The following is a 27,013-nucleotide window of genomic DNA, read 5'->3' as shown; positions in this document are numbered from 1 at the left end:
CTGGAGAAAGTGACACCAAGTATCTGCCTACCAAAGTTTAGTTTCAGCCAATCATATTAACAAATTTAAACTTCCACAGATGCCATGAGAGACCACAACAACTCATGCATTTAAAGCTCTTAATGCTCCTCTTTCAAAGATGAAATGGTGGATTATGACAAACAGATTTTGGTTTGCTAGATCTGTTTTCTGGGGACAGTGTCCATTTAGGAAAACCTGTTCCCTAAAATATCCCTGATTTTAGCATCTGATAAATGAGGTTAAAAGTGTTACTTTTTAGAAGAACTGATCATGCTGTCTTTAACAAAAAATAGATAAAACAACAACGCCTTAGATTGTCACCACCTGTTTTATGATATTATGGTGCATATGGATCAGAGATGGATACCAATGTTACACCAAAATCTGTGATCCCAGTACTTGATATATGCTAATCTGCAGCCCATTGGTTTTCTTCTTTGCTGACAAAAGGCTTTCCCAATCATATAGTATTATAGAATACATCCTCGCTTTGGCCAGGGTCACAGAATATAGTGTAACACCTATGATCAGCCCAATTGTATGATTCCAAATGGAGAAAAAGCTGCAAGTAGTCACATAGAATTTATGTGGCAAAATAAAAATAAAACACTCATCATTCAAACACAGCTAGAGGTGGAAAAATTACAGAGCCTAGATCAGCTGTGATGGATAAGTGTGGGGGTTGGTGGTGGTGAGGGGAGGATGTGCAAAGGAGGCACAGAGGAGATAGGTACCTGCAGTAAGCCGGCCTGCTTTGTAAAACATTTCAGCCATAAGGTGGCAGAATAAACTTATACTGATGACTTCTTGATAAATCTAATAAAACATCAGTAAGAGTCTTATAGTCGATTTTATGTGGTCAAGTTATTTTGTAGCCTGTTGTAAATTAGGATGAACATATTTTGATTTGGAAAAGAATAGGAGCTTGGACCAGTCACTTCAATGATACTCTGATGACTGAACGAAATAAGTTAATTTTAGCATATTTAAAATAAGCCACTTCTTGGTTTAAAAAAAGACTTAAATAAAGCTTCAGATAGCCTTTTTCAAATCATCAGGTAGAAAAATTACTTTAAAATCTTTGTAGTAAAAGAAATAACGATTTTTCTGTATTAGATTAAACTATAAAAATAATAGCTCACATTCCATATATGCAAGATCAATAGAAAACAATCTGAGTAATAATTTGAAGAAAAAAAATCCTCTCCATTGCATTACTTTAATCTCTGTTCTTTCTCTCAGATTCTTTCTATTCATCCTCCCTGAAACAGAAAAGCAATATGATGAAAACTGCTCAAAGAATTATTAGTATGATGGAGGAGGTGAACATTTTTGTAGTATTAATAAATTACACTTTTTAGAAATTTAATATGTCTACTAGCATTGAAAAGCATAAATTCATTGAATAGCTTCAGGTGTATTTAAAGTTGATTTACATGTACAAGAAACGGACCAAATAGGGCTTAGTCAATGTGGTGGGTGGGTCTGGTCTAAGATGCCAGAGCCAGTTTTCTGTCTCAGTCTGCCTTAGATATTAATACATAGATCATCTGTTTTCACAGGAGTGATCCTTGCAGTAATAAAAAAAAAAATGTGATTCACACTAGGACACATTAACAGTGTTGTGCTAAGGTTAAAAAAAAGTATAGGATGCTTTTACTAAAGATGAGCACCGAAGTGCAAAATGATAAATGAGCTGTCGTTAATAAACTGCACAGAGGTGTGAGGGAGAAAGAGAGAAGTACAGTAAGTACTGGTCATATGCTATTTATTAATGATTTGCTAACAAAAACTTTCAGCATTGGCTGTTGGACCTTAAAGTTGCACATAAGGAAAATAAAGGCATCAGTCACAGAGAAACAGAAAGAACCAATAAGCCATGAACAGACAACTTTTTTTTTATAAGTGGCAAAGAACTATACATATTTGACAATTGATCAGCAGAGGAAATAGGCTAAATAATAATAAAAAATGATTATCTATATTAAGAATTTACTAGGATGACCCTAGCTTATCTTAAAATAACCAACTTCCAAAGCAGGCTTCCTCAATTATGGTCCTCAAGGACCAGTGTCCAGCATCTTTTAGTGTCTGCTTCAACTCACCTGAGTAAAAGGAATCAGGTCACTACCAGAACTCTGCAAAACTTGACTACATGCTGGGGAGGTAATTTGATTCAGGTGTGGAAGCAGACACATCTAAAATGTGCAGTACAACAGGACTCGAGAGCCGGAATTGAAGAGGCTTGTTCTAAAGGATACCTGAAACAAAAACTATATTTTATTTAACTGTAGCAAAGTACAGTACAGTATCTAGACCAAGCCTGTCATGTTTTTTCTATTAGGCCTCTTTTTTTGAATGGCAGAAGATTGGAAGAAAAGAGATACAAAAATAGGAAGAGAACAAACCAATGAACAAACCAAGAAGGAGTAATAGTAGAAAAATACCAAAAGACAAAAAAGAACAGAAGAGTGTTGGATATAAGAGGAAACAAGATGGTAAAGACTGAATGCATTAAACCCTGAACCAACCTCCATTCAGCTATATAGTAGAAGAGGTAGACTACGTTACTAAGGTAGACTACGTTACAATATATATCTTTCAAAAGTAAAATGGTGTCTCGCTTTGCACAAAATATTGGAGCTGTCTTATTTTAAAATGTGTAAGCGTCAGAAATGAATGTTTCTTAACTGGATATTGTATTAGAATAGAATAGAATAGAATAGAATAGAATAGAATAGAATAGAATAGAATAGAATAGAATAGAATAGAATAGAATAGAATAGAAAGGTATTGTCCTTGATCGACTTATTCAGCTCTGTGATGTTCAGGAATTTCGGTTTCAAAACATTTAAATATGAAAAACTCACAGAAAAAAAAAAGACAATTAGGAGAAATTTATTGATACAATTACTTTGTCTTTGGCGCTCAGACCTCGGCAGGAAACATAGCACTTAATTCTGATAGATATGCATGAACAGGAGCAAAGAATAGGGCTGTTTCCCCCCCAGGCCTGAAACTGGTGGTGGAGTGGAGATAGATGAAGTTGGTCAGTCTGTAGACTGCTGGTTAGCGAGACGGTCTGCTGAGCTGTTTGGTGAGATGCAGTGGATTGTGTTAGCTGATACTAGAGCTTTACTCATGGACCTGGAAGATGGAAGTCCAGTTGGATAACACAGGTTGAGACAACCTGTCCATGATAAGCAAGCATGGAGCGACAGTGGAGAGGAAAAACTCCCCGTTGGGAAGAAACCTCTTGCAGAACCAGGCTCAACATGGCGGTCTTCTGCCAGACTGATTGAGATGAGACAGGGAACACAGTAAGAGTCCGGGAGGAATGACTCTCTTATGAAGCTTTAGATACGATGTTGGAGGAGGAGCTGGAGGTGGATTGAAACAGTGTCTGAAGCGCATCCACAGCCTGCACACAGGAGCAGACCAGTGCGGATCAGCCTTTTAAGATGAACTTTGGATGCCAACTGGCTTTCGTGGAGGTGTGTTTCAAAGCTGATTGGCTGTGTCCCAGGTGGATGTAGGAGAGCAATGAGTTTCTTCAAATGAACTTCCGCCTAGGCTCCATTATATATCATCCAACTAAACTAAGTTGAGTCAAACCAGATTTAATATTTAACTACTCTATGATGTTAATTCTGATTTATTTCTGAAGTTTTTGGATGTTTTTAGTCTGCAAGGCTCAGTTATAGTTGAATAAAACCTAAACTTTTTATATTGTATGAATACATTTAAAAACATTGATACATTTATTTTAATTATTTATATTAAATAAATAGAAAAAGAATGATTTCATGAGCACTTAAACCCTAATCCTCTAAAGCATAATGAGCACTTGCTTTGCAGCATCTACCGGCTCCTGCAATAAAGGATGCATGATTTCTGACTCTTTTCTTGTGTCTGAACTCAGCTCTAATGTGCAACAAACTGAGGACAACTTCTAAAAATTCTGCTACGGAATATAATTGTTTCCTAGAGTAACTGGTGGGATTCATGTGTCTCAGGATAAAAGATATCTGGCTTTCTGAAACCGAAAATATGACTATGCAAGGATCCTACCTTCTGAAACTGGGCCCTGAAGGAGTTTGATAAAGGAAAATTTTATCTTAGTCTGGTTTCTGACTGACATTGAGTAAACTGTCGAAGTTGCTTTAGGATTTGGGTCAACTAAAGAAGGAGCAACACCACATTATTTTAAAATATTTGCATACTGAATTAAAGAATATGCATATTGGGAATTATTACAGACTCTTTTTGTTTCAAATATTATTGGTTATTTATACCTTTTCATTTTAATGTTATTGCCCACTCTGATTAACAACAGAAGTTTCAATATGGAAAGCGTTGCAAGAATTTATTCCTGCATTGTTATTTTAAGGTTCTGCTACAACATCTAACTCATAGTGAGAGCAAACTACTGTATGACTGGTCTATTGAAAGACTTAATTTAAAAATACTGAACAGGACTCCATTGACAAAAAAATGCAAAATTAAATATTTAATCCATTTAAGTTGGAAAATTTTGATTGTATTCCCAGATGAAACAAAAGTAAAGCAATTTGAGAGAGGAAAAACAACATTCAAACCATAAATAATTAAGGAAATGTTGGACTGATATGAGGAAAAATAGGAAATTAAGCAAAAGGAAAATCACAATTCAAACTCAGAAATTGAAATTCCACCTTACATATACAATATTACCAATATGTCTTAACATTTTATAAAACCTAAGGTCTATCTGATTGGAAATTCATTGGTATGCTGTTGCAATCGATAAGATTTCATATGAGAAAGGTCTCTTAAGATTATCAAACAATTTATAGAGTTTGAAAGCATTTTAAAGTGTTAGTATCCTGGGATTGATTATCTTTCATCACCTTTTTACAGTTGTGGTTAGAACACCTGTGTTCCAATAATTAGATTCAGTTTGATAATGTAACCAACATATTGAGGTAATAGACAACAGAAGACTTGACTCTGGTACAGACCATGATGAAGACCAAGCAGGTTAGCAAAAATACCTTTCGGGCTTTTTTTCTTTATAGAAAAAAAACAGGGAACTTCAAATATTGTTTTCATCCATCGTGTGCCTTTATGTTTTCATTGAGACTTTTATACAGAAAATGAATATGAAGATCCCCATTTTGGCCTGATCCAAAAGTCTAATCAAAATGCAAATTTTTAAATGTAATTGTTTAGCCAGACCTATTCTTTCATGATTCAGAGAAAATTGTACATTTGTAAATTCTAAGCAAACATCAGCTGCAAACACTATCCCCACCTGCTATCCAGGCATGGATATTTTTAGTGTTTTTATTTGTATTTTTTTTATATAGCAGGTACTCGTTTACATTATGGTCATTCATGTCAATTGGCTGCCTGATTAAAAGACTCCTGCCTTTTAAAATGCTGCTGGCAGACGTTCTACAGTTTATTAGTCCAGATGCTGCTGAACACTTTGTTTCATGTTGCTATTGTTATGCTTAACGGGTGTTTAACTGAGGGTTGTTGACAAGTAAGCACACAGGCTTTTTCTACACACACCAGACCAATATTAGAGCAAACATGAAGCATCCACTATTCCTTTCTTTGTAATTCTTTTTGCCAGCCACAGTGTTTCATGTCAGTAAGAGCAGATGTTCACCTACTTTCTGGTCTTTCTCACATACACAAGAGACAAACACATTCTCGCATCCTAGTTTTTTGGGGGATTTTTTCAAAGCACATATGATGACAGTTTAGGGGAAAATAACTACATCAGGCTTGTTTTCTAGTCACATGGATGTAAGAAACCATCTATTTAGAGACTGGAAGATTGGAACAAGAAGAACAACTGTGTATTTTTTGAGGTGGGCTGCAGCTGTATAGTGCTGTAAATATCAGCTGTGTTCAGCTGTATGTAAGAGGATGGTGTTTGTTATTTTGCCTGTGGCACTTTTTTGTAAAGTTGTGTGTCCGCTGAGGGAAACGCACTGTTGATTCAGATCTTGTAACAAAAAAACAACCTAATCTTTAAGAGATATTACTAAGGATACTCTTTTTAACAGCATCAACAGAAGGCACTACACATACACTTTCTGAAGTGAGGAAAAAAATCACATCTTAAAAAGTAAAAATCTATGCATTAATTTGCTCTACAGCTTTTTATGGTGTCTTTTTTTTTACAAAAAGGGAAGGAAGCAAAGGAGGGCAAATAGAGCAGAAGGAAGGATTGGTACAATAAAGGAAACAAATTAAGGGCACAAAGAAGAAGAATAGAAGGAAACAATAGGAGAAGAAAAAAAAACACTTATATAAGCATAGGAAATAAGTCTGGAAATACAAAAACCATGTCCGTAGTGCTATTTTCTTTTTCTTTAAGAATCTAGATATGAAGAAACTGAAACTAAAATCTGCACTTTTCCAGATTCTTTGAAAACTTCAACTCTTGGTTACCCTTAGTTCATCTAAAGTTTATATATACATTTTACAAGTTGGTCCACATGCTTGAAGCCAATGCAAGTTTGCTGAACTCAATTCAAATCAAAGTTTAACATTTATTGACAGATATATTTTAACATGCCTGCAAATATTTGTTTTAATGCCATTTATCAAGCTGCAGAGAAATCTTACATTCAATCAACAAAACCCTGGCTAAAATACACTGTACACCCCATATATGGTATACTTCTGTGTAGCTCCTCTGATTCTTAGACATTGACACATTTTGCTCCGTCATCCATCACTAATAGACCCAATCGATATATCTGATGGTAGATGAAGGGGAGCTGTGGGTCATGCTTGCAGCAGTGTTGCCTGGCCTAGGCATTCTAAGCTCTAGCCCTGAGTGATTCTCATCAAGCCTCAGATCTTTTTACACTCTGGATATAAGAAATTAACTGAGGTGCCCTATGATATTAAATGATAAAAAGTTTTATAATTTCCTAGCTCCAGTAAACGCAACACAATCAGAATGCTAGAACCAATCAAAGAGGCATTTGTGTGGAAGCGGGCACTCATCCATGATTTGGCCAAGACTGCTGATACTATTTAGAGCTGTCACAGATAAAAGTTGACATATTAAAGAAAGAATCAAGATAATAATTATTCTGTTGTGACTGCAAGTGGCACAATGGGACAGGTAAAACAAAGGAGTAATTTGAATCTGGTATGCCTTCAAAATTATGTGAATATCAGGCATTTCTTTCATGATGACAATATAATATAAAGCATGAAACGGACTAAGCCTAAATTGTAGAAATAGCAACCAAAGCTGTTTCCCACATTTTAAAATCTGTTTGGTCGAGTGCAGAACTTTGAACTAGGAAGACACCAACTTCAGCACACAGTTACCAGTCTCACGACTGAGAGACATTTCCATTGTGTTTAAACCCTTACACATGCTTTTCAATAGGTGCGTGGTGCACGTTAAGGACATCTGCTTTGCTACCCGTTTTGACGGGCTTAGCTCTGTCTGTACTTGTGCTCCACCCTGGTGGTGCACACAGCAACTCATTGCTCTCTCTTCACCCTCTGTGACCTCAGCTGTCTCTGCACTCTGTTTTTATTTCTTCCACCTTATGATAGTTGGCTTAAAACTTTTTACCAAAGTTTAATTTCTATCAAAGAAATTCCTTACATCATATCCCAATTAATATTTCATTGTCTTGTGGTTTATTTGTTTTTAAAGACCCACATGAAAAAGGTACATATACCTTCTTGGAATATCCCTATTTTTCTATCCATTGAGTTAGGATTTTGATTACTTGTATGGTCATAAAAATGATTTATTATTATTATTATTTTTATCATAGCATAAGGCAGTTTTTCAAATGATTAAAACCTTTGAAATGGGTGTAATGGGTGAAACTGATTCAACTGTGAAATTTTTGCTTTTATTTAAACAAGAGTTAAAATAACCTATAATAACTTTTCTGATAACTTTCTATATCTTTCTTCAAAGAAAATACCTCTTTTAGCTAGCCTCAGTATAGCTAAAATAATAAAAATCGCCCTAAATATTTATTCTATTATTTACTCTTTATCTCAAAATAACAAAATAAAATAGTGTAATTTAGCTTTTATATGTAGGTTATACAGTAATGGTCCATGTTTTAGATGCATGCAGGGTGTATAAAAAAAAAATAAATAAAAAAAAAAAATGAACCAGGAACTTTTTTATGCACTACCTTTAAGAATTTAAAATTGCTTTCACTCCTGCTCTTTGTTTCATCCAACAGTGACAATCATGTTTTTTAAAAGTTTTTTTTCCACAATATACAGTATTGAATTGATACTGTATTTATGGGTTAAATCAAATGGTGTCTCTAGATATTAATATAAAGCAGACTTTATATATTTCAGTATTTGGCTTTAAACAAGTTGCCAGAACAGCTCAAGATGGCTTAAATGAAAAGTCAGTTTTCTGAGTTTTAAATTCCCTGAGATTCCACACTAGGGTGTGCGCTTAGCCCCCAATGTTCCCAGGTAATTCCCCTGTGCTTCAGTACAATGATATAAATTTCCACACTGACTAAAAAAAGCTTCTATTTGTGACATAATGAAAGACAAGCAGATAAAGAAGTCGGTGTAAATGAGTGGATGGAGAGAGGAGAAGTTTTAGGGGTGGGGTTTAGTGCACAAGAATTCTCTAACTTCTGTGGGTTTTAACAAAAGTATCCAAAATTAAAATGGTGGAAAGTAGAAGTTTCCTTACCAGTTCTTTGTGGTGTAGTGATGTGAAGTTTTCTGACTTTGATTCAACTTGGGCTTGATTATCAATTGCATCAAAAATGGCATCTGGTCTAAAAACGTTGAATGCTCGTCATTGTTTTGTTACTCATCCTTTTAATATACATACAGAACTTATATAACTAGACCAAAGGGGACCTGGTGCTAGTCAAGATTAAACATAAGAACATTTTACAGACAGTAGTATCTGAATGACAATGATAGTATCTGGAAAAAAAGTTTGATTATGATGTGCAAATGGCTTGTACTTTTCAATGGAAGCAATGAGATGTGTTTAGGTAATTTAATGCAAATAACACATGTAAATAGTTGACATATGTCCCTCTTCGCTCACACTATATAATGTGTTATTAAGGGAATGTTCAGTATTGTAAATTCTTCGGAAAATTAAAGATTTCCTATTTTTGTGAGTTCATCCATCAAGCTTTTGTGTTATAAGGATTTTTGGGCCAGCTAAATCAAAAGGTATTTGTTGTTTTAAATCATATCTGAGATATTTAGTTGCACTGAAGTCTCCTAATACTGACCCAGTACATTTTCCCAAATTTTTTGTGGTTGTTTGTCATTTGAAGGTCATTGTTGTACAACAAGGAAAAACGTTTTTTTACAGCAGTCAACTTTAATTCACCAAGGAGTCTGTTATAAATGCAAAAGCTAAAAGATAGTTTAATAACATGAGACATAAAAAGAGTATGTCACAGTTGTAATACTTCCAAGATATCTCCCTCCTAAAATGACAGTCTAAGCAAAGAGGAAAATCAGGGAATCACAAGGCTAGTGGTAACTCTGGAGAAGTTGCAAAAGTCCACACATAGAACACATTTATTTGGGCATTAAACTAAACTTGCCAGTACTGAAGAAGAAAGCCAATGTTGAAAGAAAACAATAGGAACCTTAACATTCAACCACAGCTGCAATGGACTTGCCTAAATCGAAGCATGTTTGTGAACCTGAATGTTCTGGTTACAGTGATGACCCTTAACTTGAACTAACTAACAAAACAAAAACAATGGCGAAGGAATTAAGTCTATACATGTGCAACATCGATAGAGGTATATTTCAAAGGACTTCCACAAAGCAATGCAGCAAAAGATGGTTAATGTTGGTCCACAACATATACAACATAGAATATCTGTAAACTCTATTATCGGAGGCTGACAGCATGGGGAGTTCCAGAGAAATGAATACCTTTGAAAGTCATTGCAAATTTTTCAAACTTTTTACCACAGATGTTTACGTACCGCTCCAATGATCTCAAAGTGTTCCTGCCTGCTGAAGTCTATGGCTTTGCCGTTGAAAAACCATTTGAAAACGGGGCTCAGGGATGAGTCACTGGATACCTCGCAGGGTAGGACAAGGCTCTGTCCCACACTAGCATCTGAGCTTAAAGGTGGAACAATGACCCTGGTTGGTTCTGCAGCAGAACAGGAGATAAAAGAAGATCATTTGTTACTGTGCATTAAAACGTATCCCTATAAAATCTGGCCGAATGAACAAGGTAATAAAGCTTAATTTGGCCCGAATAGAGAGACAGATTGTGGTCCATCAGCGTGATTAAGTGACCTTAAATAACTTCACTTAGGAAGCAAATGCCTCCTATAATTCAGCAATGAATAATTAAGCACACTGCTATTACAACGTCAACTAGAAAAAAAAAATGTAAAGGCTCCCACTTTATAATCATACTTTTCTAAAACCTGTGTCTAAGCATGAGAAGGGATCTCTTTTTGAATGAATAAAAATATTCTTCAATCACAGCTCCAGCAGTGGTTTGTCCTACTCTGCTACATGAGCAATAACTCAGAGCTGACAAAACCATGGATGACTTATACGCCTGTCACAAGCCGGCGGGAACATAAAGCGGCTTTATATTTCATTATCAGAGTCACGCTTGGGGTGCTTTTTTTTCCTGCTAACAAAATTTAAACTGCCGGCTTAAAAAAAACAAGGGAAACCTGTGGCAAAATATGGAAATACCTTTCACTACCAGAGCTCCTGTGCTGCTGGAGGCTCCAAAGTGGTTTCTGGCCACACATGTGTAACTTCCCTCGTCAGATTTCGAGATGTTGGTGATGCGTAGAGTGCCGTCCTCCAGGATTATCTGTCTGAAGAGAGCAGGTAAAGTAAGAAAAGGTAATGAACAATTTTCTTTATCAGTGATTATATAAATGATATATAAACACATTCCTTGCTCTTAAATGGTTTCATTCCAAGGGCTATTTTACATTTTCATTCAGTATTTCCAAATCTGTTGCAGAAATCTTTTTTGTTTTCCTGAGATGATTACAGTTATCTTAGCTGAGACAGATTTTATAGCTGTGTTAGTTTGTTATTAAAAAAAAACAATAGATAAGTGCACATATTAACTGGACATAGAACAGAACATAAGGTGTGGAGCAGTGCGGCGTTAAAACCTAAATTGCAGGTAGATTTGCAGCCTCTACCTGCAAGTTCCTTTTTTTGATACACTGTTTTTACATTTATACTGTCAGTGTAAGTGTTGGGATTTCATCTCAATATATGTAAAAATGTCATGAACATGGCAAAAATAGTACTCAGTACTCAGCTGATCTATGAGCTTGTTCATAAAGCGGAATGGAAGCCCTTCTAATAACCCTGGAAAAATTTTCAAATGTGTCTTCTTCAGATTCAGGACAACAGACTTAAGAAAAATAAAATCAATCAACAGTTTTATCAAGGTGTTTGCATTAACTCTCTATGAACAGCTCACTGGATCCACATTTTACTATAATTACACCTGCAAGTATTTAGGATATGTTTGTACCAGCTTTGTACATCTTCACACTGAAATATGTTATGCAAAACATTCACTTTCCATCAAATTGGACGGAGAACGTCTTCAAATATTCATGTCTAACCACTCATTCTTTATTGAATAACAGTCAAATCTGCTTTGATCTAATCCATTGTAGCTCTAGCAGTATAATGCAAACATTATGCTGACACTAAAATATTATACATAATGCTCTACTACAGTAGTTTTGTCTCACTCATTTCATTTTAAGCATAGGCTAGATATGTGCATTTTAACTCATCTGACCGGAGAACCTTCTTTAATTTGTTTACTGTGTGAACATGAGAACTTTTGACTGTTTTTCAACAATAGCTTATCACTCTTATATAAAGGCTGAATTGATGGCACCCATGACTAATAGCCCTGTCCTTCCAAGAGTTGTGGATCTCTGCAGGATCTAAATAAACATGAGTCTCATTCTGAATCAGTGGGGGCGGGTGTAGTTTTCTCCGGGGGGGGGGGCTATAAATTCAAAATAGACGTATACCAAAAACCAATCAAACATATACTTTAACTTAGCACACTAGAATATTTATTCTAACAAAGAAAAATATTATAAAAACATTTCATAAAAACAATCTTGCCCTTTTGAGGTTTTGTGACGGCAAATCTGTGTTTGCATGTCACAAAGCTAACAAAAAAAAAAAGTACCGGTTTAATATGTAGAAGATATTAGTCACCTTTATATATTATTTATATATAAAAACAATTGATTTTTGGAGTTATTTGTCTATTTATGAGCAACTATGGAAAATTAACAAACATCTAGAAAAAAAAATTTGCATTCACCAAAGGAAAAAAAAATCTGACAGCTTATCTCATAATTAAGAGTTAAGACCTCATAATTACGAGGTAAGATCTCATAATTACGAGATATCGATCTCGTAATTATGAGATCCTGATCTCAATATTATGAGATCTTATCTCATAATTATGAGATAATGTCATATTAGGAAGGACAGTCATTGCTGAGCTAATAAGTTGGTTGTCAGATTTAATATGCTTTTATTTCCTTTCAGGTATGCAACACTGGAAAATACTAAGTTTCCTCAATGTGGATGGAATTAGTTTTAGTTTTTCAGCATCACGCAGTAAGTCCTTAGAATTCAACATGGTGTCTGCGACCACTAGGGGGTCACTGAGGTACTGGATGGGTGTCGTAAAACTTTTGGTTGATTCAACTTTTTTTTTTATGTTCCCCCCTGCAATTTTTTCCCACTAATTGCAATGTCTTTAAATACACATTAGCATGAATTTAACACACTGTAGTAAACAGATAAATGAAGGCAGAAGATGTCTTTCAGTCATTAATCATTGCTTAATTTAATATGACATATTAAAAAAAGATTCCCATCTGCATCCAGCATATGTGCGGTTTCTGCCCAAATATTTTCTTTTTGTTGTGGATTTTTCTAACAGAGATAAATAGGATCATATTATCTTTACATTTACATCCTATCAAAATAATAACAGCTTACTTAAAACAAAAAGCACAGCTGCGTTCGAATTTATGGGCTGCGTCTTCAAAGGACGCAAACTACCTGGACTGGATCCTTCGAAGTCCTTAAAAATAATAGTTTTGGTGGTGAATTCAAACAGGTCTACCCTTAGGCGGCTTTTAGCACCGTACTACAGTTGACACACAAAGCAGGAAAAGAATGAATGCCTAACTTTTCAAACTGTTTCTTTTTATTTTTTCTATTGTAAAGTGAACAAAGACTACACTCATGAGAAACCAGAGTGGAATAAAGGTGACACCCACCAGGAGCATAAACAAATAAAAACAAATGTAAAATATCATTCTGCAGTCATTTTGCACATCCCTGATATTGCTATTTTCAAATATCCATTACTGTAAAAATATCCATAGCTGTATATTGGTTATTTATTTTCCAGGTGCACAATTTTTAATTTAGTTAAAACACTTTACAGTACAACATTTTATTGTTTTTTCTTTTAACTCTTCATTATGATTTTATTCTTGTACATTTTTCTAAGGTCCACATTTGTGTGACCATTTTTTTTTTTTTTTTTTGCTGCTGTAAACACCAGAATTACCCCATTGTGGGACAATAAAGATATGTTATATTCTGTTATATTCTATAAAAGGGATAGAAAGATATAAGTAAATCTAAACAATGTGTGTATAAAATATATATATCTTATATTCAACAGCAAAAAATAATTAGTTAGGCAAACTATGCAAAACAGCAAATGCAAAGACCTTAGAATCTGCCCTTAAATTACAGACAAACCCATTTACACAGTAATAGAAAAAAGCCTTTAGATAAACAAAACATTACCTGCCTCATATCTGACTCAATAACCATTAAAACTACTATTTTTATTAATATCAGAAGGGACTATTCACGGAACTATTCACATACTTGCATTGTATTAAACTGAACTTTCAACATTCACCACTGTTAGGCACCAAGTAACCTTTCCTCTGAGCAGCTGGCTTGCTTGGTCTAGCAATGAATCCTGGGAAAACCAAGGTTAGATAGGATACACCACACCCATCCTTCAAATCGGGCAAAAAGATGGACGCATTTGTAGGCCGCATAATGAGGAGTCTTGTAATCCATCCAGACCTCGGCGCTGCTCTATGATGTAATCGGCTTTCAAATCTGGCCATCGCAGCCCATGAATTCAAACAGGGCCTATGGGCAAAGATTTTTGCGCCCTAGGGATGAAATACATCACCAATCCGACGAGAAATGGAATGACGCTTTACTAGTCATTAAAGATTAAATATTTATTTTGCACATCTAGAAAATATGTATAGATATATTTCAAAATATTTTTTTGACTTTAAATTTATTTATTTTTTATATATTAATCTGGGACATTGGGTGTGGGGCGACGCTCTAGCGCCCTCTACTGGCCAACTGCCACCGATTCTGATCTGTCAGTTGTGTTTCATGTTCTTCATGATTCTGGTTGTTCTTCTCCACTCTTTAGAGAACAAATTTGTTCTTCCCCTTTTTTATACATATGAACTATCTATTATGTGACTTTCAACAAAACACAGATTTTTAAATAGAATACAAATAGCTTTATCGTCCAACAGTTGTGAAATTTGGATCTAATGGTGGCAAAAATCTACTTTTTTTAAAAACCTAATAGCCTACTGCAGGTTGGCAGAAAAGTAAGATGAAAACATGTATTAATTACGAAGGAAGTAATATAGCAAAATTGTTGCAAGAAGCATTAAATCAAAATACAGTTATTGGCATCATAATCTTTTCAAATAGGGAAGGTAGGCCTTAAAATAGTTTAATTTAAATTTACTCTTTTAACTACCTATTATGCATGTTAAAATTAGTATGATGATTATTTAGAAATATTATAAAAGTTACTGTATCCTACCAGTGTACTGTAACTGATCTGAACACCAGTACTTTTCAAATCGAATCAACATACTTTAGAGAGGCATTCACTAATGATTTCAATGAAAAAAGGAAATAATTAGATTTAATTCTTTACTTTTTGGTGTTTCTTTATGGTCATTTTGGTTTCATGTTAGCATACAAATAGATAAGGCAGATTATTCTCTTCTATTGCAGCTAATTAAATTAAACAAAAATTGGACAAACATCCAACACAAAAATCTAACAATTTTTCCCCAGCTCTCAGGAATAAATGCATAATAAATAATTCATTTGGACAATACTTAACCCAGGGAGCATGTCTTAAACACATTGCTTTGTGCTGATTTATTGACAAAAATATCAAACTTTGAGTGATGGAGAGAACATGACCTGAGGGGCAATGAGGAGCAGAACAAAAGAAAAATCACCACTAATTGTATCGGTGATGAATTCAGGTCCAGGCTGTGGATTTTTATTATTTTACAAATGCAGTGCCTACATATCATAGCTGGGTATTTTTTCTCCCTTTTCTAAGTCAAACTGACACATACGTTAAAGCAAGTTTGGTGAATTACAGGATATATCCTTTTTTTATCTCGCTCTTAAAATAACTTCTATCCCCATCAAATAGAGCCAGCAGTTCATTATGTCAAACAAAGGAATCAAATTGATATTGCATGAGAACATCTGAGTGTGATTATTATGCTTCCTTATTTCAGCTTTTGCCATTTTTTATTAGTATTATTTATTTTTTATTTTTTTGCTTTAGCCTGGAATTGCATAACTGATTAAAAGCAAAGAGCTATTCAGATCAGAAAGAATTCTCATCATTTTAACTTCAAGGAGATTAATCATAATTAACCCAGTGGAAGCTTAATTTTCTCACATTAGACATTTTAATGACCGAAGATTGTAGATAATAATATACCTCCTTTTAATTTTCTAGAATTAAATAAACTGATAAATCTGCTGTAATCTACAAGTAAATATTTTAAACAGTGTAAACTGACATTGCTGATGTCGATGAAGAGGAACTTATAATCTTCTTCCATGCTTTAAAAGGGTTTGGGTTTGGTTTATCTTTTTCAAGAAGATGCACAGTGGTGTCAAAAGTACACAAATTTTTTTCTGAATCCGACATTGTAGCATGGCAAAGACAATTCACGTTTGCAGTTTGAAGAACACCTGCTTGCTTCTGATGATTTCCTTTAGATAACCAATGAGTGTTTGCGTTATATGACTCATCCAATGACACTAGTTTTCACTAGATGTGGATGGCGCCAATGTTCTGCATTGGATAGCACACATGGCGTGAAATAAATATTCATAAATATAAAACCGAAGCTAAGAGTAACGAGTAACGTTTGTTTTAAAAATGTAAGGAATAGAAAGTACAGATACTTGTTTGAAAATGTAATGAGTAGAATTCATTAGTTAGAAGAAAAAGTAAGTAATGGAGTAAAGCCCGGCAAAAACTGTGCGATTTTTTCAATCGTTGCACGCAGCTGCTGTTCACACTATATGACTAAACGCAGGGTATGTAAATTTTCCAGACGGAGCTGCATTTCACTCATTGCATCCCTGCCACGCTGCTGTGTTTACATCTGGGAGGAGGAATAAAAAGAAGAATCTTTCTTTGCGCATGCGCCCTGAGCGATTTGCCCACGACGGTCGGGAGAAAATCAAATATGTTTAATTTTCTCCGACCTCCCGATTCCATTATCGAAAGTTGGTCATGAGAGGCTGATCGTCGCTCGTAACCCCCTGTACACTACACAACTCATGCCACACGCTCCGCTGAAAGTCGGGCCGATCGAAAAATTCTCACACAATTGAAAAAACGTCCCGAAAATCGAACAGTGTAAACCGGGCTTAAAGTACAGATACCTAAAAAGTGCACTTAAGTACACTAACAAAGTATTTGTACTTCGTAATTTGACATCTCTGGAGATGCATCAGCAAATTGTAGGTTTTCAAATTATGGGCACTTCAGGACATGGCTGCTTAATCCTTAGTCTCTCAAAGCTTGTAAAAGAAAGGTGAAACTGTACTTCCTATTGTTCCATAGATGCTTTGCAATGAACCTTTGGCTCTTAAAGTCACAGTTTGAAGAAGTACAGTTTGAACATTTAGATGCCAGGGTTTGTTAAAGAGTGATACACTTTATACATTAAAATAATTTATGCAAACATTTAATGACCTTTTAGATCATCATCATATTTGCTTTAGGTGTTGCAGGTTCGACTCTATTTACAGTAGATAAGAGTTATACTTGATTTTCTTTTTTTTTCTAGCAAGGAAGCATTTTTTTTACAAAATTATTATAAGTTAATATGCATAACAAGATAATAAAATTGATTGAGAAATCAAGTTATTCCAAGCTTTTGTTTCATAGAAGTAAGTAGGAACTGGGGACAGCATAGGCATATTTCTCTGCCAGTGGCAGGGAGGGGCAGAGCCTTTGCTAAGCAGCAGCTCCTCTAGCAAGCTGATTATTTTTATTTCTATTATTGTTTCCATGGAACTGCACAGAGGAACATAGGACTTCTCCGGCTCCTTGGATTAAGCCTTATTTTTGTTTATTTTGAGGCCACTAGGGCAGTGCTAAATTCACGCCTGAAGAACAGCTCAACCGAACTGATGGACATCAGAGACAACTTGGTTTTTACTCTATCACCTTAGCTGAAATCAGTATCTCCAGAGGAAATTGAACTGCGGGAAAGAGTCAGGAAGCATCATCCAAGAGAAAATATTGTGCCCGAAAACAGAAGAGGGAGAAGCAGGTGGTATGTTGGCCCAGCTAAAGGCTAAGAAGCCACTGATTCCTGCTCTCTCTTTAGCCAATGTCCATTTATTGGATAACAAATAATGACTTTGATGACTTTAGACTCAGCTTCACAGAATGTGAAGTGACTTGCAATTTGACTTGGATTTTCTCATAAATAACTACATGGACTGGAGCCTTTTGACACGATAAGACTGGCTACTATCCCGAAAACCCAAAGATTAAAAAGAATGCAAACAAAACCCTGTATCTTTCATTGTGTTTACGTATGTGTGGGAAAGGATGGGGCTTGTGGACAGGCAAGCCAGGCAGTTGCTTGGAGTTGCGTCTCATATGGCCTATTTTTGCTTTCTTGTTTTGTCAACATCTACACACCGCAGCTTAACAGCTCCTAAACCTCCTGTATTTCCTGAGCAGAAATACAAAAAAATTAAAAATAAAACAAAACTGTACCTATCAGAGCGGCCTTTTATTGTGGGCAGTCAAATTTGTGCACTAATCATGGCATCTAATCAGCATTTGATGGTGATATAGGTTGCTAATCTGATATATGAATTTAAGTTTCTGTCCTTAACGTCTTGCTAATGGACTATTATATTACGTTCAAGTAAAAATATATATTTTTCAGTTTGTCAGAACAAAAACTATGTTTAGATTTTTGAAGAGAGTATGGTGACATTTTTTCCTACTGATAAAGATAAATGTGTTTTGCTTTTAAATTTAATGGCTATGGGAAAGGTTTCCGACAGAACTTTTCAAGCTTCTCACTTGCCTCTTGATTTGGACTGTTTTCCATCGATTCCAAGGCTCTTCACATTGCTCTGTGAATTGCCAGCAGTAAGAAAAATGGAAAGCAGTCATTTATTTCTCTTTTCATCAATCAACTAATTTTGACTTTGACTGATGAATCCTGAGGCGCCCTTCTTTGTTGCAGTAACTTTAAACAGGTCTTTGCTCTTAACAAAAAGGATTTATCATATCTACTGGCTCTAATGGCAAACCCCAACATGCAGACATTTTCATGAAACCAAGACATTTTAAGAATACAAAATCGGAGAAAAGTAAAAAAAAAACAAAAAACAAGAAAATATAGACAACATTGATATATTGCATCAGATTTATAAATTATAATAGAAGCAAAAGCAGAATATTTCTTATGGCACTACATGTGCCATACAAAAATATCTAATATTTTGCATTCTGCCCTATTTCATTGGGTGTTACAAAAAAGAATTTAAAAGTGGCAAACCACTGATAAATGATACTCCTGATAATAACATTATCATATATATATATATATATATATTTTAGTGGTGGCCGGTTATCAGCGTTATTGTTAACGGCAGACTCTTATTGGGCGATAGAAAAAATATCACTGTTTTTTCTATTTCACAGTTAGTTTTGGATCTGGCCTGGATGTATATCTGGGGGTGAGAATTAATCAGTCTTGTGTGTAGGCCCACTGTTAACACATGGATCTTGACGTGCTAACATGGATGCAGCTATAAAGCCACAGAGTTTGCTTAAGGGAAAATTTATTTTTAAGAATGCCCATCAGTGTGGTTGAAGATGATGGGCTCAAGCTTGTTCTCCAGGCAGCCACAGGTGGCACATCTTACAAACTACCTGCAAGTATCATGAGGAGAATACATGACCAGCATGCCACGGAGAAAGTGAGGCAACGTGTTTAGCACTGAAGGGGAACAACTGGACGTCTGTCAATAATGATAACTACCTCAGCGTTACTGTACACTTCATTGATGCCAGCTGGGAACTGCACTCCACATCGCCTACCAAGGTAGGCGATGTGGAGTGCAGTTATGTTATGTTATGCAATTTTAAATGTAAGCATTCTTCTCTTTTTTCATCCCTGCTACTCATCATCTTGTTTAAATACCAGACAAACTGTAACATTATAGGCGGCATAGAAGTCTGGCATCCTGAGAATTAGCTCTGGAAATTTGCTAACTGTCAATGCATAATCAAAATTATGTAGTTGGCCCCATGTAACTCATGAAACATTCTTGGTTTCAGTCAGCAAATTTATCTAGAAATCAGTTTAGAGTTCACCAAATTCAGAGCGTCTCAAGTCATAAAGCAGGGTTAGACGCAGTAGACTTGTATTGTCTCTTACAGCAGCTTGGTCTGACCCAAGATGGCCACTCTATAGGCACGCCTCTCACCCAATGATGGGATATGGGTACAGAAACATCAGAAGGACTTGGAGATTTTTTAGGTGAGATGCTTATCTTGATTGGTCAATGTTTTGCGTCTTATTGTGTGGGATTATTTGCATGATAAGTAAATATTTCTCACAAATTTAACTTATTATCAAAGATGAATTCAGAAAAAAAAAATACTTGAAGCTGCAAGAACATCTAACATTCGAAAAGAAAAAAAAACAAGGGCCAAAGAGGAAAAATCTTGGCAGCCTTACTGGGAATGTTGTTTCTAAAATCCCAGACTGAATTAACTGATTTTGAAATCATATTGAGTAGTAAGACAGTGAGCAACCACAAGGCCCATCAGAGGATCTCTGGAACAGCTCAATATTGAATCCTTAAAAGTGATCAGGGTATTTGGTAAAAGAGAGTCGTGTCAGTCAGGAAAAAAAAACAAAAAAAAACTGAGTTGCCAACTTAGTAATTACAAGTTTTTTTTGTTGTTGTACCTTTATGAGAACTGAAAGCCAAAAAAATTGCAGAATTTTGCAAATGACCATTTTTTTATCAATGAATTAACAGAAGAAACCACAGTCTCTACCTTTTATTTTTCAAATTTAAATATTTTTCTAAAGGTGCATTGGAATAAATGACTGTTTCCTAGTAGCTTACAGGTAATTCTTACCAGTTTAAAAATTGTAGCAACAGGTCAGGATTACCTTCAAGATTCAGTCATGGGCTTCACAATTACAATTAATTTGAGATATGCTTTTGCCCCACAACCACAACATGCTGTATATTTGAACCTATTATTGAAAAAGGATGTTTAATAGAAAATGGATAAACGACAATTTGGGTTTTCAATGTAATCCTCAATGTAAAGGATGAATGGAAAGATGGACAGAGCACTAGTTTTAGAAAGGACAACACTACTCAGTGCGCTTCGTTCAATTTATAAATAGCATACAAGGATTATAATATATGCAATATTAAATAAGCAGTAGCTCCATATAATATATATTGCTATCAGTACAAATATTTGGTAAAGCGATACAATTCCCTGATTATGAGTTAATGATATGAGAATGTGTGCTTCATGCTTGACATCCTGTTTCTATTTTTGAGGTTTTTATTTTGATGTAAGAAAGGAGATAGTTCTTCAATGTTCAACAGGCTTTCATCTGGTTTACTGGACAAAAAAGTTTCTTAAAAGGTCGTCTCAGTTAACAAATCTAAAATTTGCTAAGCTTCCATTGGAAATTAAGATCAAACATACATACATTTTTTTTTATTAAACCTTCTTTTAATTCAACACAAATGAGGTTCCTATTATTCCCAAAAAGATACAAAAGTCTAGATTCCTTTAATTCTTGTGGATCCAGAATTGTGCATTACCTGCTCTTATAAGTAAGTCATAATATGAGCAGACTCTGCTTTATATTCTGCCTGATGTATGTTCTATTTGTGGACAAGTACAGGGATAACAGATCTAGGTTATGAGATTACACACATATGAGGATAGTTTTAGAGAAGCATAAACTCAGGTTGAACATATTTAATACTTGGAAATAGTTTTGTAACCTTGTCAGACTATTTCCACTGCAGATTTTCAAAAATGTTCATTCTTCTACTTAAGTCTTTATATATATATATATATAGACTAAAGTAGAAGAATAAAGACTCTATATCTATATATAAAGGAACACATGCAAGCACAGAAAATCATTGATTTATTAATAGTTTACGTATTGTTGTTGTGGATAGATCTATATATTATGGTTCTATAATAAACGTGCAAGTCTTCTGAGATTACCCTACCTCTTACTATTCCTCAGAAGCTTGCCTCTTCTCCACCAGGAAATCATGGCTCTGGGTGAAGCATTTGGCCTACACTCTAACACCACCTCTCCCCCTCTCTGGATAACAGTGGACTTTTTCACAGGCCGGTGGGTAAAGTCAGGAGGCAAGGCTGTAAAAAAAAAGTGTGTTGAGGCCAATTGTCTCGCTTTGTAGCAGGCAAACAACTGTGCACCAGCCAAAATGTCAAGTGTGTCACCAGCAATTATAGACATTTCATTTCACCAACAGATTGTTGGTTATCAGAAGTGATTTTAGGAAAAAAAAAAAAAAAGAGGCCTAGGCTATGTAAAGAGCCTATCTATTTTGCTCTCATGGTTCTATGTACAATGAGGCTCCATCCCTCCACTGGCAACATTGCTTGCATCTTGATTGTAGATCACAGTCAATTGAACTTACCTACAACCTTAAGCTCTGCACTTGCATACAGAGATCCATATTCATTCTCTGCCACACATTGATACATCCCAGAGTCTGACAATCTAATTGTGGAAATTGTCAGTTTGCCAGCTTCAACATGAACTCTCTCCTGAAAAAAACACATAGGGAGGGTGTACAGTAGCTGCTTCTGTCTTCAGCATGAAGTACAGGGGAAAAAAATGCATTTACGTTTTTTTAAACAAAGCGTTACATTCTTTTTTGTGTCTTACCTTCACTGTCAGTGGATGACCATTTTTTAACCATCGATATCTAGGTTTAGGTTTACCAATTGCTTTGCACTCCCACTGCAGATTAGCATCAATGGCCATATGGGCATCTTTTAGTATCTGGGTCCACTGAAGATGTTCAATGTCTGAGAAGAAAATAAGTCAATATCCGTTTTTAAAGGAGTAAAAAAAACATAAAAGACGAGGATTTTCCGGTTCACCTTAAATCATACTCAAAAATTCACTTTTTTCTTTGAGTGTTCATATTGATTCCTGGTCTATATGCAACAACAACAAAAAAAAAACAACAGAAAAATAACCAGGCCATTTTGACAACATTCTTTGGTGTGCAGACTATTTCTGAGTGAAGGACACAGAGTTAATTTCTTAAAGACTAGAAAACTATTCATGGGAAGTACAAAAGCTGCAAGATGCTACTTCAAAAGGAAAAAGCATTTTCTAAGGAGGGATGTCAGCTCTTCCTCAACAAAAGCTAAACTTAATAGGGTGTTGCTATTTAGTGAATGTGTTGATTTAATTACCCAGCTTTTTCAGGAAAAAAAACAAACCAAAAGAAAAATAAAAGTAGAAACCAAATTTTGCATGTTGCTTTAAGACTTTTTTAAATGAAACTGAGAAAACAAAATTAACTTAAAGCCAATCTTAGTAAATAACAAAAAGACATTTTCCATCTTAGTCCCCCTCTTTTTCTTATTGAGTTTCCTAACTTTATATGCCAGGATAAGAAGAATTTGGAAATGTTGGCAGCCTTTAGGACAGTAGTTAAAGTAAATATCTGTATTTTGCAGGAAAAAGAACCGAGTTAATGCTTAATGCACAGTTTTTAAGAAGCTAAAGGCTGCTTAAATTGTCAATTATGGAATCCATTTTCTCTTTGTTTGAAAATAATTGCAATTTGGCAACCACTCTTGCAAATGATGTTGCCTCTGTTTCTGTTAATGAACTCAGTGCAGGAGGGCTAGAGAGAAACATTTTGAACCTAATTACAGTCCTTGATGAGAAATTTAAATTGTCTAAAATCTTCATAAACAGCCACAAATTTTAGATTGGTGCACCTCTTGTAAAAAAAAAAAAAAAGTCTAGTGGAGAAGTTTGCTTTTTAAGCAAAGCCAACACAGTCAAAATTACGTGTAAAAGTAACTTTAATACAGTAAGCTTGCTAATGTTTGATAACCTTTGACAATTAATGCTTGACTCCATATTTCAAAGTCTGAAATTGAGTTTGGACTAAGACTATTTCCCTTTGTTTATATGTTATCAAAATGTAGACATAGATGTTGCATCACATTTTGCTCAGGTTAAAGACTCCTTTGCTTGTCTCCAGTTTGTAGTCATGCTTTAGTGACCAAAGAGGTACAGAAAAGCATCCATCAGAAGGAAGAAATGGCATGACTTGCTTTTGACTGATTGTAGACCGGAGCTGCTGCCACCGCAGGGACTGTTAGCAAAGGTTTCACTGGCAGCTCTGCCTCAGGGTCTTACTATAGTTGGCATGTAATAATAGGGCATAATAAAAGTGGTTTAGCACTAAGCATGAAGCAGAAACAAGAACTGAAGTTTAAACTGCAATGTACTGTCTTATACATTGAGTACTAGTTTCTGAGTTTATATCTACAGAAAAATATATAATACATTTAAATGGTATTTTGCATCTTTATAAATGGACTGTATATTCTTAAATTGATTGATTAAAGTATTCTACCTACATTTCAAACTACAAAGTCATGTTTGCATATTTTTTTTTCATCTTTATACAGTTACTTACTTACAACCTACTAAGGGTATAAGCACACTGCTCTAACCACTTAGCCAACACTCCCCTGACAATAGGCAAATGCACTGCTGAGATAGGGCCATGAGATATTAAGCAACCAGCAGCTTCATATCCACTGTCGGCGGATGATGAGCGGCTTGGAAAAAATCTGTTTAATTCAAATAAAAAATAATTTATTTATCAAAAAGGTAAATTGAATGTTGCAGCAACTCATACATTATGTTACAGGTGTTGTAGGGTAGTTTGAGAAACAGAAGCCTCACAGGTCCCCAACTGGCATCTTCATCAAATAGTACCCGCAAAACACCAGTGTCAACATCTGCAGTGAAGAGGCGGCTGCGGGATTCTGGGCTTCAGGGCAGAGTGGCAAAGAAAAAGCCATTTCTGAGACTGGCCAATAAAAGAAAGAGATTAAGATGAGCAAAAGAACACAGACATTGGACAGAGGAAGACTGGAAAAAAAGTGTTGTGAATGGATGAGGTCGGACAAGTTTGAGGTGTTTGGATCACAAAGAAGAACGTTTGTGAGACGCAGAACAAATGAAAAGATGCTGGAAGAATGCCCGACGCCATCTTTTAAGCATGGTGGAGGTAATGCGATGTCTGGTGTTGCTTTGGTGCTGGTAAGGTGGGAGATTTGTACAGGGTAAAAGGGATTCTAAATAAGGAAGGCTATCACTCAATTTTGCATTTTCCAATTTCATCCTACAACAGGAAAATGACCCTAAACAAACCTCCAAATTGTGCAAGAACTATTTAGAGCAGAAGCAGGCAGCTGGTATTCCATCGGCAATGGAGTGGCCAGCGCAGTCACCAGATCTGAACCCCATTGAGCTGTTGCGGGAGCAGCTTGACCGTATGGTAGGCAAGAAGTACCCATCCAACCAATCCAACTTGTGGGAGCTGATTCTGGAAGCGTGGGGTACAATTTCTCCAGATTACCTCAACAAATTAACAGCTAAATGCCAAAGGTCTGCAATGCTGTAATTGCTGCAAATGGAGGATTCTTTGATGAAAGTTTGATGTAAAAAAAAATCTTATTTCAAATACAAATAGTTATTTCCGTCCTTGTCAATGTCTTGACTCTATTTTGTATTCATTTCACAATGTATCGTGGTGAATAAGTGTGACTTTTCAGGAAAACACAAAATTGTTTGGGTCACCCAAACTCTTGAACGGTAGTGTACCTCCACTTTTTCTCCCATGATGTTAATAGGTTTCAACTTGTTCCTGAACACAGTCATTGCAGTCATTGCATTGACGTCCTCTCCATGTGGCTGACCCAATGCATCCCAATCTGTTGCCTCTAAACAACCTTGCAGGGCTTCTTCAGCTTCCTTTGACCATCTCCTTACAGTAATTTTTAATGCAGGGTGTCTCTTATAAAGTCGGTTATAATCTGAGCAGAGAAAAACAAGATTGTAATATGATTTCCCAAAAGGAGGTCTCACTTTAGAGATGTAGGATTCTTTTATATTTGCATAAAACAAGACCTCAGTTCTGTTTTCTCTGGCACAGCAGCTTAAAAACTGTTGGAAACTTAGAAACAACTGAAATTATAACATCACATGGAGCACCGGCAATGTCAGAAAGTGGAATATAAATGTTACCAACAGAACACTGCTGAACTCTCTAGGCTAATAATATAGCTGAAAACCAAATGTCAACAGTTCAACATCTGGGCTACAGTGACAAATCTTCACAGTAACATGTCCTGCATGACTGATTTGTTGTTCACAAACACTGCCAACTCAACCCCTTTGAATTTCCCAGTCTTCTTTAAATCTCTGCCAGAAAACCTGGCAGAGAGAAGCTTGAGTCCAAGATGTGATCCTGCTGCCACTTTTCAGTAAGACACATTGCCAATATACTGGCTGGGTCCTTGCAAGGGCTTGGGGGTCTTCTAATTTGTTTCCTAAATATCTGACATTGCCCATGATGTCCTTGATCTCCTTCATCCTGTTTAACATCCCTGGCACCTCCTTTTCAACTCAGCTGGTACTTGTGGACGTAGTTGATGTAATATTATAGCGTTAGTGATGTTAAAGAGCTGCTCCCAGGAGTAAAAAAAAAAACAACTTGCTATGGATGCTGTGGTCAGCAAAAGTATCCAAAAAGGACAAAAATATCAATGAAAATCTCTCCAATTTCATAGCAGTTTTAAGGCGAAAAACATAAGAAAAAGAAACTCTAATCAAAAAATGGTTTTGTTCTCTAAAAAACAAATAAGCCACTGTAGTAGCCGTTCAAAATTTCACTACTTTCCTTGATGGGCTATAGGCTAGTCCTTGGCTGATCCCCTAAAATTCCTTTTCAAAACATCAAATCTTTGAACTAAAATATTTTTCTGTCATGATTTGTGGAGATTAAGATCTAAAGAGAAGCATCATCTCCTGGTCAGACCCTGTAATCCAGTCTGAGTAGAAAAATATGCACACCCAGGAGATGGAGGAGGTCACTCCAGTGGCTGGAAGTTGGAGAGGATTTTGATGGTAGTTGGAGGAATGTGGGCTGCCTTTCGACTGACGTTTGACTGGGAAAGGCCATTTTGAATGGCTGCTACTGTAGCAGAGGTCAAGTGCTTTGATGCAGTAAATAAATGAATTCATTCATCTACCCTGTCATTTGCCTGTTCACCATATAAAAGAAGGATTTTATGCCATCCCAGCTGAGTCAATACCTGGATTTCTATGAAATGTCATGTTCATTGCAGTGAAATCAGTTAAATATACAAGTTGGCCAATAGATGGATGGATGGATGGATGGATGGATGGATGGATGGATGGATGGATGGATGGATGGATGGATGGATGGA

The 27,013-nt window shown here is 35.7% G+C and overlaps 1 protein-coding gene across 2 annotated transcripts in view; it reads right to left on the bottom strand.

Annotated features, from left to right (window-relative positions):
• The window catches only part of LOC107093188 (contactin-4-like), a 124,818-nt gene that overhangs the window by 40,038 nt on the left and 57,767 nt on the right, over positions 1 to 27,013 (bottom strand). For both annotated transcript variants that reach the window (XM_015388062.1, XM_015388061.1), the window contains 5 exons: positions 22,407 to 22,549; positions 22,156 to 22,285; positions 21,718 to 21,868; positions 10,741 to 10,868; positions 10,005 to 10,177 (listed from right to left, as the gene is read on the bottom strand). In XM_015388062.1, the coding sequence (XP_015243548.1) occupies positions 10,005 to 10,177; positions 10,741 to 10,868; positions 21,718 to 21,868; positions 22,156 to 22,285; positions 22,407 to 22,549 (725 nt within the window). The remainder of the gene's footprint in view (positions 1 to 10,004; positions 10,178 to 10,740; positions 10,869 to 21,717; positions 21,869 to 22,155; positions 22,286 to 22,406; positions 22,550 to 27,013) is intronic.

Source organism: Cyprinodon variegatus, unplaced genomic scaffold, assembly GCF_000732505.1.
Source record: "Cyprinodon variegatus isolate N-32 unplaced genomic scaffold, C_variegatus-1.0 Scaffold412, whole genome shotgun sequence".
NCBI classification, from domain to species: domain Eukaryota; kingdom Metazoa; phylum Chordata; class Actinopteri; order Cyprinodontiformes; family Cyprinodontidae; genus Cyprinodon; species Cyprinodon variegatus.
The sequence above is the reverse complement of the archived record's forward strand: the minus strand, read 5'-3'. Positions and strand labels throughout refer to the sequence as shown.